General features: G+C 34.2%; 1 protein-coding gene across 1 annotated transcript; it reads right to left on the bottom strand.

The window, feature by feature from the left end:
- Positions 1-3,168: 3,168 nt before the first annotated feature.
- On the bottom strand, positions 3,169-4,197 carry LOC100798147 (protein NSP-INTERACTING KINASE 2). Its single transcript, XM_014771551.3, has 2 exons — positions 4,055-4,197; positions 3,169-3,492 (listed from the first exon to the last, which is right to left on the bottom strand). Exons 1-2 carry the CDS (start codon positions 4,064-4,066, stop codon positions 3,169-3,171), a joined length of 336 nt encoding a protein of 111 aa, XP_014627037.1. The 5' UTR covers positions 4,067-4,197.
- Positions 4,198-12,367: the final 8,170 nt, after the last annotated feature.

Below are 12,367 nucleotides of genomic sequence, written 5' to 3'. Positions count from 1 at the left end.
TTTTAGCACAAAAATTATATTTACTTATCATAATAATTATTAGTTGACAATAATAATTTAAAAATTTCGAGTTCATATTATTTATGTTTATACAAATAACGTTTATAATTTAAAAATTTAAAATAGAAAAAAAACATAATCTACTTAGTTGCTTACGACAGCAACGACGGAGCTTCCCATGCAGTCCACGACGTTCCTCCCACAGACATGACGTGAAGCCCATGGATTCAACGACGTTCCTCTTCAAGCACCGATGTAACTTGGTTCCTTTCAACGTCGTTGCTTTCGACAGCAACGACGACGTCTCATTCAAAGTCGGCCTTGCAGCGTCGTTGAACTCCGATAAGCACCGACGTTGAACGCGTTTTTTGTAGCACACGATTCCTGAGTATTAATTGAGGAAAATGAATAATTTTTTTTTTGAGTTAATATTTTCTTAATTTTTTTCTACTAGTAGATCTTATATCTAGTTTTATACATAAATTAATAATAAATATTTTGTTAGACTTATTATTTATCTAATAATTATTTATTAGAAGTTTAAATGATTGTGTAGAAACAAAACTTGGCTCCCTTTTGATACACTCCTGGGTCCCTCGGGAATGTTTTTATAATGAGGTATTAAAACAATAGGGGACTTAGACATTGATGGAGAAAGATAACTGGTGGGTGGTGTGGTTTGCAGTGGCATGGACATTATAGGAGAACAAACACGTGCAAACTCTAGACATAATAGAATCAGTGAAAAACAAGTCATGGAATTGACTTAGAGTAAGGAAGAGAGGGTTTGAATATTCATTAGGTTCTTGGATGTTAAATCCTATGGCATGTTTAGGCACCATAGGCTAACGTGGATGATATTCATTAGAGGGAAAATGATGTTTCGACATGGGGTGCAGAGGGTTGGCTGCAACTTATATGGTTTCCGCATGAAATGATTTGGGGGTAGTCCAATTTTTGTGACTTTGATGCAGCAGAAATAATGTAGTAGAAAATATGCTTTTGCAGTCTTCATAATAAGTCAAGGTGGGTAATGCTTGCTTGGTGTTGTTAGCATGTGCAAAGTAGTTACGCAATATATTGCTTGAGTTTTTTTTATAATGTTGGTGGTTGTTATGCATGGAAACTACTAGTGTAAATGAGTTAAGTGAACAATAAAAATTTAAGTTTGTCTTGTAAAAATAACGTTTGACTCAAGCATTTAAGTTTGATTTATTTATTTAAATGAGTTTAATTAAAAGTAAGGACTCTGACTTGTTAAAAAAAGTTAAAGCTTAAGTTTAACTTGATTAGCTCATTTATAGCTAAATTATTTTTTAATTTGTGATTTTTTTAAATTTAACTTTATCAATAATTTAATATTTAAAATTTTTTAATACTAGATAATAACTTAAACAAAATAAAATATTGGTTAAATTACTCATTTGGTCTCTATAGTTTGATGATTCTTACTTTTTTAGGTCCTGTAGTTTTGAAAGTTGTCTTTTTAGTTTGTATAGTTTCATAATTCTTATTTTTTTAGTTCCTATCATTTTCAAATCACAGGACCTCAAAGAGAATTAAAATGTAAACGATGGGGGCTAAAAAAACACTTTTAAACTACAGGGCTAAAAGAGAATTAAAATGTAAACTATAGAAACTAAAAATACCACTTTCAAACTACAGGGACTAAAAAGGTAAGAACCATAAAATTATAGGGATCAAATGAATAATTTAACCTAAAGTATTAGATAATAATCTACAGTTATAAACATGTATTAAACATGTATTAAACATGTAGGATGAATATTGTGAAATTTATATGTGTAATTTTAATTTTTCTATCGTATAGATATACATGTAATCAAGTTATCTGCGAAATGTTAAGTATTTATGGCTTTCACTTGCATCATTTAAACGAGCTTAACTTCAAACTTGAATTTATGTATTTAATTAAATAAACAAGTTTGATTGAATATTTAAAAAGTCTAACTTAATGAATATTTTACAAATAACTTAGCTCAATTACTTGGAAACCAACATTTATATTGTATTTGCCTGAAGGCTTGTTAATGGGTACATCTTTCCCTCTTCTGACCCTCGTTAATAAAATTTACTTTTATATATATATATATATATATATATAAAGAAGACAGAAGTCCATCTTAAAGCAGTGAGGAAAAGTATGTACAATTCCTCGGATCATAGATCTATATCCTTCAACTATTCACGTAAGCCGTTAGAACTAAACCAATCGATAGATTAAAATTACAAACTGAAATGAAAAAAAATAATGGTAAAATGATGAATATTTCTAATAAATTTATATTGAGCATGAAACATAATAAAATGAGCAAAAGAAGGCAAGTAAGATCATTTAATCACTAATTTCACCGAAAACCTGGTAAAGGTTTTCATTTTGTCTCAACTTTACGAAATTGGCACTACAAACTTATCTTCAACAAATAAGTATATGTACATTTGAATAAAGTAAAACAAAAAGAAAGCCCTTTCAACTTTGAAGGCTTTTATCATACAACATACAAATGGACTCAATTATCATATGTTCTTCAATTTCATATACTTTCTTTAGTAAACTAGAAAAACCAATCATAAGAAAGAAAAACAAAGTAAAAGTAAAAGAACTAAAAATGACTATGAAAATATCACCTAGGGTGATGAGAATCATGAAACTGGCCAAATACAGGCTAAAGGTTCAAGTGGAGAAGGACGAAGGTTCAAGTGGAGAAGGACGAAGGTCCCGAGTGGAGAAGGATGAAAGCCCAGAGGCAGAGACACTATCAAGACTATTAATTGTTGCTGAAGGCCCAAACTAATTTGAAGGCCCAAGTTAAATAAGTTTTTAGTTATAATTTATTTTTATTGTAATTTTGGCCCAAACTGTTTAGAAGGTCCATGTCTATTTTTATCTTTTTGTTCAGCTACACTATAAGTATGGGTTTTTGTTTTGAATAAGAAAACTTTTGGCATTTGATAAAATTTGGTGAGAGTTTCTCTCCGGGTTCCTTGTTGAACCAATATCAGACTTATCAAGGTAATCCTTGTGGCGTCTACCTTGACTTATCTTCCTTCACCGGAAGTGGCGTCTACCCTGACTTATCTTCCTTCACTGGAAGTGGCGTCATCCAAATATTCGTAGCCTGTATCAAGCGATCCGCCCCGTAAGGTTCACATCATAGGGCCTGAGAGTTCCATGGCTTGGACTAACAAAGAAGAGTCATCAATGAGGTCAGAATACCTATCTGATGAAGAGAGTTCTTGTGGTTTGCACTTGGTAGTGTCAGCACTTTGTGAGGCTTCCCATTTCTCTGCAAGCCCATCACCTTCAAGCATGCGTACAACATCAGACATTTTGGGCCTGTGGCCCGGAAGATATTGTGTGCACAAGAGTGCCACTTGAACTATTTCCTCAAGCTCAATCCTGTCATAGTTAGTCTTGAGATCCTTGTCAACAAGCAACTCAAGCTTCTTCTCTTGATGTAGTTTCCTTACCTGAATGAATGTCAACAACATATATAGTTGTTCACTTTAGAAGATTTTCAAGGAAAAGAACATGTTTGGTTATTTTTTACCATTGGTGTGATTTTGATTTCAAAATCCAAACTCACATTGGACTAATAATGTGTTTGGACCCACGTTCTAAAGTCACATAAATTGGTATTTTCACATCACATGTAAGAACAAATACAGAAACTACTTAGGTAAGACTCAAAATGTAAATCTAACATGCACCTGTTTTACAATAAACAGGTGCATACTTTACAAATCTAATGGTCAGAAAACTATTGGTTTAAAATTTTACAATAAAATTTACTATATATTTCAGCCCTTTTCTTTTTGGAAAAATAATCATTTTATTTTTTAAAATTTCTTTTTAAAAAATTAATAAAAATAAAGGATAACTTTTTCAAAATAAACTTAACAAGATTTTAACAAAAATTAATTTAATTTTGTAAAATCAAATTTGCCAATGTTCATCCAAACACACAAATACTCTTCAACTTAACAAAGTGGGAAAAGAACTATAATGATTTTCAAAGGAAAACAAGCTTACCCAATCAAGCATGGCTCCTTTTTGGTTGGCTGCTTTTCCAAATTCTAGAGCCCTTTGGCCAGTGATCAATTCAAGAAGCAGTATACCAAATCCAAATACATCAGTCTTTTCAGAAGATTGCCCTCTGGAAAGGTACTCTGGTGCAATATATCCCACTGTGCCCCTCACTTTTCGATTTACAAGAAAGAATTAAGAAAAAAAACGTTTTTAATCCCTAAATTAAGTTAAATGTGGTTAAGATTCTTGTACTTTAGAATTGATGAATTTTGATCTTAGACTTTTAAAAACATGTGGATTCTTAGTAGGAGTGTTCATAAACTAATATAACCCAATGTGGACCAAAAAAACTGATAAAAAAATAAAAATGGAATTTAAAATCAAATTTATATTCTACCGAAAAATTGAAAAAAAAAATGAAAATTTATATTTTATCGGATCAAATTTCGAAATTGAATTTAAAAGTTTATCCCATCCAATCCAAATTACACTTATGCACATATATTTATTTTTATTCATAAATTTATAATAACCCACCCATATTTTTATTTCTTATACATTTTTGTAAACTTATATCGTATAATTTTTTTAGATCAGCAAAAAATATTGATGATAACACAACGGTTTCCACAATCATTGTACAAAAGAAAAAGAAATTACATCATGTGTCCGTGGTTGGGTACCATTTAGACCCACTCTGCAACAGCTTATTAAGTGCAATAATAAAAATCAGAGAGAGAGAGCCCCACTACACCCTGCGAAAGAGCAATAAATTCAGACAAGACAATGCTCCCTGCCAGGGAATAAGTAACCAATCACCCACCTTACTCTAACCGTATCCCTCTAATGAGTCATAGTATTAAACACCAATTCATGTACACATACAACTCAAAAAAATGCATTTAGTAAGGAAACTTTTTTTTTTATCACCAATTTGATTTAAGATGAATAAATATAGTATTATGAGTTATAAAATGATATATAAATAAAATATTTGATATTTTATATTATTTTTATTATATATAAATATATTTCTTATTTAATATTTTATAAAAAGTTAAAGTAAGAATAAAATCATAATTGATCTAATCTAATTTACTTTAAATTGGATTGGATCGAATTAAATTAAAATTTTAAATTAAATTAATTACATGATATATCAATAAAATTGAAATAATTGAATTATAATTCAATACATAATTCTTAAATATCAGGTATTGATTAAATTCACACATTTTTTTTTAAGTTTGAGAGTCAAATTTATAAATATGAAAGTCTACATAGAGAACATGGTTTATTTCAAGGGAAACCAAGTCTAACTCGCTCACAGCATCAGCAACTCCTTGTGCTTTTGCCTGCATTTGTTGCCTAGCCTGTACATATATAACAAAATAAACTAACTCACTCTTAGGGAGTTCAATTTTTTTAAGAATTTAATTTCACAATAGTCTAAAATATTTTTATATTGTTAACTAATAAGAAATTATGATAATCAAGTCCACGTAGCCTATAGTCTCTACTCTCTCGACTTGAAAGCTGAGGAGTGAACCGGCACAAGGGTGGACAGTGTCGGGGGAAACCTTGAGTCTTTGGAAAGTTTTCCGATACAGGATATTTGTGGAACTGCCCTAGTTGATAAGGACCCTGGAAATCATGAAGTTTGCAATGATGATGGAGACTACCACAGGGTCATCCTAGTTGACGAGGTGGATACCCTGGAAGTCCCTATCCATGAAAGTGATAGGAGGGAGACTTTGTTGTAGTGGTGCATTGACAAAAATAATGTTGATGTCCCGGATGACGTGGAGATGATGTTTTTAAGATTGTTTGGATTGTCCTTTACAGAAAAATCCTCCCTCGATGGTGTAGATTACACCTCTGATGTTCTAGGCAGGTTCCTGTTCTTGTGGAGGTTGTCGTTCATGTCGTTGTTGTTGTTGTCTTTATCTACCTCGGTCTTCCGCTCTTCTTCTGTTTGCTTCGTGGTTCTTATGTTGCTCATCTTGGTGTTCTCTGGGTCTTTCTCCTACTTGGTGGTTGTCCAGCCTCTTAACGAACTAGGCTAAGTACCCAGCCTGTATAAGTTCTTCTATCTTGTCTTTTAGTATGCAATAGTCTTTTGTGTTATGAACAATACCACAATGATATTTGTAGTATTTGGTTGCGTCTAACCCTGGCCTGGGAGGTTTTGTCAGGGGTAGCCTGATGGGTACCTCCAAGTTGAAAGCTTCCTCCAGAATTGTGGTGCGATTGGCTGTTAGGGGTGTGTTACGCTCGTACCTGGGGCCTTTGGGGAGAGGTTGACGCTTGTCTAGCTTGTGCTTATTGTCCGACTTGTGTAAGTTAGTCTTGGTGTTTGCTTCTCGCTTACCGCGCTTTTGTCTGGCTTGTTAGATTTCATTCCTGAATCTGGACATTTCTTTCATCTGAATGTAGCCCTTGGCTCGCTCACCCAACTCATCCATGCTACCTGGTGGTTTTTGGCATAGACTGCCCGCGAACTTGTCGGGGCCTGGAGCTAGGAACATGGAATGCAACACTACCTCGAGGTTAAGATTTGAGATTTGGATGGTTGCGCGCCCAAATCTATCCATGAATTTTTTGAGGGACTCGTAGTCTTCTTGTCGCAAACTGGCCAAGGCGGCTGAGGTCATGCGGTGAGACCTACTAGTGGCATACTATGCACTGAATCGTTTGACGAGGGTGTCGAAGCTGTCTGTGGACCTAGGTAGAAGTCCACCATACCAGGTCAGTGTCGCCCCCATGAGGGACGTTGGAAAGACAAGACACAAAATTGTGTTGATATTAGTGTATAGGTTCAGCTGAGTCAAGAAGGCATCTAGATGCTCGTCTGGATCTGTTGTCCCATCGTACCGCTTGAGGTTGAGTTATTTCCACCCCAAAGGTATGTCTATCTCCATAATATGGTCGACAAAAGGATGCCAATAGGTAGTCTGTCCTGTTGGACATTGCATGTGGGAGAGACTTAAGTCATCTGCAGTGTTGACTATGCGTCGAGGGTGTGATTCTCCTTGGGTGCACTCAGGCAATGTGTGAGCTGAGTGCTCGTCACCTTGGAAACATTCGACTTGAGTCTTTAGTTGATCATGGTTAGCCTTTACCTTTCTTAGCTCCTCCTCGTGGCGTCGCTCCATCTCCGCGATGCGTGTTTGGAGTTGTTGTACATTATACGTGTCTATCATTGATACCAGATGAGGATGGGAATCTTCGAGAGGGGTCTCGCGTGAGGCCAAACCGAATGCTAACCATGGATGAACAAGAGAGAGTTGACAAGAGCTGTGCGGTATGTTTCACCACGACCCCATGGTGGGAACCAAATGTTCTTACCAAAATTCAGAGCTAGCACACGTCACGGAGGACGTGGCCGAAGTGGGCTCTTAGACTTCTTACATCGGCTTTGAGAAGTGCCTTTGTCAAGAGGACAGGAGACGAGACCTGCAAAACAAAGGACTCTAACGCTCTAGTTAGTATATGAGTTATGAGATAAAGCAAGTATATTCTTAAGTGAGGCTCGAGTGAGCGAGAGAGATAGAGGCACAAACTTGTTGCTCGTGTGCTGAAGTGTGTGAATGATCATGTAAAGGGTTCGTTGAAACCTGGTATTTATAGGAGTGGTGCGTAGTTGCAGGTCCTTATTTGTAGGGGTTGTTATAGCCTTTGCAGATAATTTTTGGCTTATAAATAATAGTCGGGAGCTTGTAGATAATGTTAAAGATAAATCGTATCTTATAGATAAAAGTTAGAAGATAATTGTACCTTGTAGATAATATGTGGCTTTGTGGATAATTAACTACCTGCCAATAGATAAAGATATTCAAATATATTTGAATATTCATAGGTTAGAGATAGTCTGTCAGTTAGGGAGCCGGATTGCTAAGTGCTTGGTGTCCACGCTCCTTTTGCAGGGCTAACGTGGAGGGTTGACACGTGTAGTTTGTGGGTTCTGGACAGTACAATAGGTATCCCGTGTCAACCAACCGACGCTAAATTGAGTGAAAATGTAACATGAAATTATTCATTGAACAAGAATGTTTAGTGTCGGCCTGACATAATGGAGCATACCAAGATGATGTCTCTTGCTACAGGACAAACACAAAACACAAGGTGTCACCCAGGGTGATGTCTCCTACTTCCTATGTGGCAAAACTCATCCATTTTAGTAAATTCTTTCTTGAGCAACCCGTTATGATAATTAGCTTTCATTTTTAACCCATTTTGAAAAAATAAGCCACACTTTTCCTTTCTTTTCTCTTTTTTCGTTCTTTTCTCACTTATTTCAACCCAACCACTAAACAAAGAGTAAAAAAATTAACATTCATGTCTTGATTGTGAAAAAAATAAATAAAGCTTTTACATCCTATGTTACATTATAGGACTCACAAAAAGTGATTCAAAAATCCAAAATGGATTCTTCTACTAAAGATATTCTTATATGAAAATCATCGAAATTGAGTTCATGTGTAGGAGAAATTATTCAACAGTCTTAGACTATTAATTATCGAGTATGATCTTTACCAATTTTTAAGTGACACCGTCCAACTTTTCGATTTACATGAAAGAATTAAGAAAAAAAATGTTTTTAATCCCTAAATTGAGTTAAATGTTGTCAAGATTCTTGTACTTTGGTATTGATGAATTTTGATCTTAGACTTTTAATTACATGTGGATGCTTAGTAGGAATGTTCATAAACTAATGTAACCCAATGTGGACAAAAAAATCTGATAAAAAAAATAAAAAATGGAATAAATCAAAAATTAAATGAATAAAAAAAATTAAAAAAAAAATGAAAATTTGTATTCTATCGGATCAAATTTTGAAATTGAATTTAAAAGTTTATCCAATCCAATCCAAATTACACTTATACACATATATTTATTTTTATTCATAGATTTATAATAACCCGCCCATATTTTTATTTCTTATACATTTTTGTAAACTTATATCGTATAATTTTTTTAGATCAGCAAAAAATATTGATGATAAGACAAGGGTTTCCACAATCATTGTACGAAAGAAAAAGAAATTACATCATGTGTATGATAGCAATATACAGATAACAGAACACATAGAAGATGCAGTCCCAAACAACACACAGATTAACCAAGAGGAATTCATAGTTACCAATAGCAGAAGCAGCCATAGGCCTAAACGCAACACACACAGGCCCAAGTACCTTGCAGATTTCATATGAGAACCATGGATACCACTAGCCCGAAGACAAGCTTCTAGAATCCTTCCCCTTGAGCGCCATAAGCAATTACCCACGTTTTAGTTGCCACCTGAATAGTTTACAAATTCGAAATTCTGTTACAACGACTTAGCACAAATATCTTGTAAAAATGGCTATAAAAAGGGGCAGAAATGAAATAAAATGGATATCAGAATTATCTCCTGCAACTTAGCTTTCTATTTTAAATTCCTGTTAGTTGTTACGAACCGAAACTAAGCTATTCTATGCTAAGCTACACTAAGCTGATATTTCATAATTCTTCTCTTCTTCTTTACTTCTGGTGGAGTACATTATTTATAATATGAGACTAGGTCCAAGTGCTCTTGCACGATAGCCAAAACAGAATAACCAAATGGGTGGGGTGTAAAAAAATACATACATTGATCTAAACATGCAAATAAATTTAAATAGCATATTTAGATCAAACAGCGGAAATTAAAAGGAATTACGAGCGTACCTCCAGCCATTGCAAATTGAACGGGAAGCGGCGCACACACGAACCTGAAAGACAGTTTTGTTCTTCCAGACCCTTACTCACTCTGAATAGATGGTGTATTTTTTCTGAATAGAGAAGTGGGTTTTGGTAATACAAAACTGAGAGCACCCCATCCTATTTATAGAGTCTTTTAATTTGTTTTCCACATTGTTTCTCAACTTCATCCTTAAAAACTTTAAAGGCATCTAAAGCTTCATTCTTAGAATGAAGTAAGTAGAGATACATATATCATGAATAATCATCTATAAAGGTTATGAAGTATTTCGGACTATTTGCATCCATGTCTGGACAACATATGTTTGTATGTATGATTTCTAATAAATTAGAACTCCTCTTTGCACCCTTTTTAGACTTGTTAGTTTGCTTACCCTTAATGCAATCTACACAAGTCTCAAAATCAGCGAAATCCAAAGTACTAAGTACTCCTTCATTTACTAATCGCTTGATTCTTTCAATAGAGATATGTCCTAATCTCCGGTGCCACAACATAAAGGATTCTTCATTCACAATACATCGTTTTAACCCAACAGAAACGTGCATAGAAGTAGCGTCATTTTGCAATTCAATCGAATAAAGACCATCAACCAATTGACCACAACCAATAATTTCAGATTTATTTAGTAAATTAAAACCAAAGTCTGTAAAATTAAAATAAAATCCCAAAGGTGCAAGTTTAGAAACAGAAATTAAGTTTTTACAGAAACTAGGAACATAAAAAACTTTCTCCAAATGTAATTTAAAGCCACTACTTAAGACTAAGACGCACGTTCCAATGGCCTCTACATGTGAGCTCATCCTACTCCCTGAGTAGATGCACTGCTCACTTCCCACTGGCTTCCTTAGGCTTTCCATACCCTGCAAGGTATTAGAAACATGGATTGTAGAACCAGAGTCAATCCACCATGTATTATGATTCACATTAATCATATTAGATTCATAACAAACAAAGGCAAATGGTGTACCTTTCTTCTCAAACCAACTTTTAAATTTGGGGCAGTCCTTCTTCATGTGTCCTTTCTTTTTATAGAAGAAACACTTTGACTCCTTTTTAATTGTTGGTTGAGTCGAAATCTTTCCTTTATTGGTGCCTACAGACTTCTTCCTATCCTTTCCAGAATTAGAAGTAGTCAAATTTACCTTCTCACCCTCTTCCATTATCAATCTCTCCTTTTCTTGAACACACATGGTCATCAATTCATTAATAGACCATTTATCCTTATGTGTGTTGTAGGAGATTTTGAAGGGTGTATACTGTTGAGGTAGGGTGCACAAAATGAAATGTACCAGGAAGGATTCAGACATGGTAACTTCCAAGGTTTTCAACTGAGCCACTATGTCCCTTAAGCGAATGATATGTTCACGCACACCCCTCGTTCCAGTAAGCTTAATGGAAGAGAACTGCATAATGAGTGTGCTAGCAAGTGACTTCTCAGAGGTCGTAAACTGTTCATCAATGGCTTTCAACAGATCTCTGACCTTATCATGCTGGTCAACTGAACCCTGGATACTAGCGGATATGTTGGTTTTTATGAACATAACGGAGAGACGATTAGATCTCTCCCACTTTTCATAAAGATCAACAGCATCAGGTTCGCTAGTTTCAGTAATAGCCGGTGGCTCATCCTTCCTTATAGCATAGTCAATATCCATCCAGCCCAAATGAAGGAGAACTCTTTCCTTCCAAACCTTATAATTATCACCTTTCAAAATGGGAAGGTCACAAGAAATATTCATAGATTGTGAAACTGCAAACAAACACACATGCTCATTAAGAAAATTTGAGACTAAACAAATGTCATGTTTTGCCAATGCAAATCATGTCTCAATATATGAATCTAGTGACACAAAACTTGCCTATGGGCTAAAGTCCTACTCAATTAGATTCATCATGCAACTTTATGATAAAACTATTAAATCATGTTCTTTTCCTTAATTCCTGTGGGTAAATTAAGAAATATAATTTAATATTTTATCCTAATTAATCATACAAATATAACAAAATTCTTGTGGGTAGATTTCATCACATTACATATGATTAATCACAATTAATATTTCTAATGTGATTATAAATTTAGCATATAATATTACTCAATTAAAGATGTTCTGGCTATTCTCTAATTTAATAAAATTATATTAATCACTTAACATTCAAAAATAATCCTTGCATAAACATACTTAATAATGCAAATGTGCTCAATATTGAATCATAAAAATTACATGTATACCAATTCAAAATAACATTGCACGTATATTCATTCAACATGTAATAAACTTTAAAGGATTAAATCCAATGCATACCAGTATTTAACATAATATTGCATGTTCAACATAACTTAAGAGACACACAATTTTAAACAGTTTGTGCATATATAATTTATTCTTCAGAAGTTATAAATATACATGAACTGCAATTAATAAACAATTAAATTGCAATAGCTTAGCGGTAAAGGGAGTCCTTTCATGCTTGCAGGGCTCGAACCCAGAACAATGAGATAATACACATCACATCTACCACTGGACCAACTCATGCTTTGTTTAATATTGTTAATTTAAAATTTACATTAACAA

Source organism: Glycine max, chromosome 19 (assembly GCF_000004515.6).
Source record: "Glycine max cultivar Williams 82 chromosome 19, Glycine_max_v4.0, whole genome shotgun sequence".
NCBI lineage: Eukaryota > Viridiplantae > Streptophyta > Magnoliopsida > Fabales > Fabaceae > Glycine > Glycine max.
The sequence above is the reverse complement of the archived record's forward strand: the minus strand, read 5'-3'. Positions and strand labels throughout refer to the sequence as shown.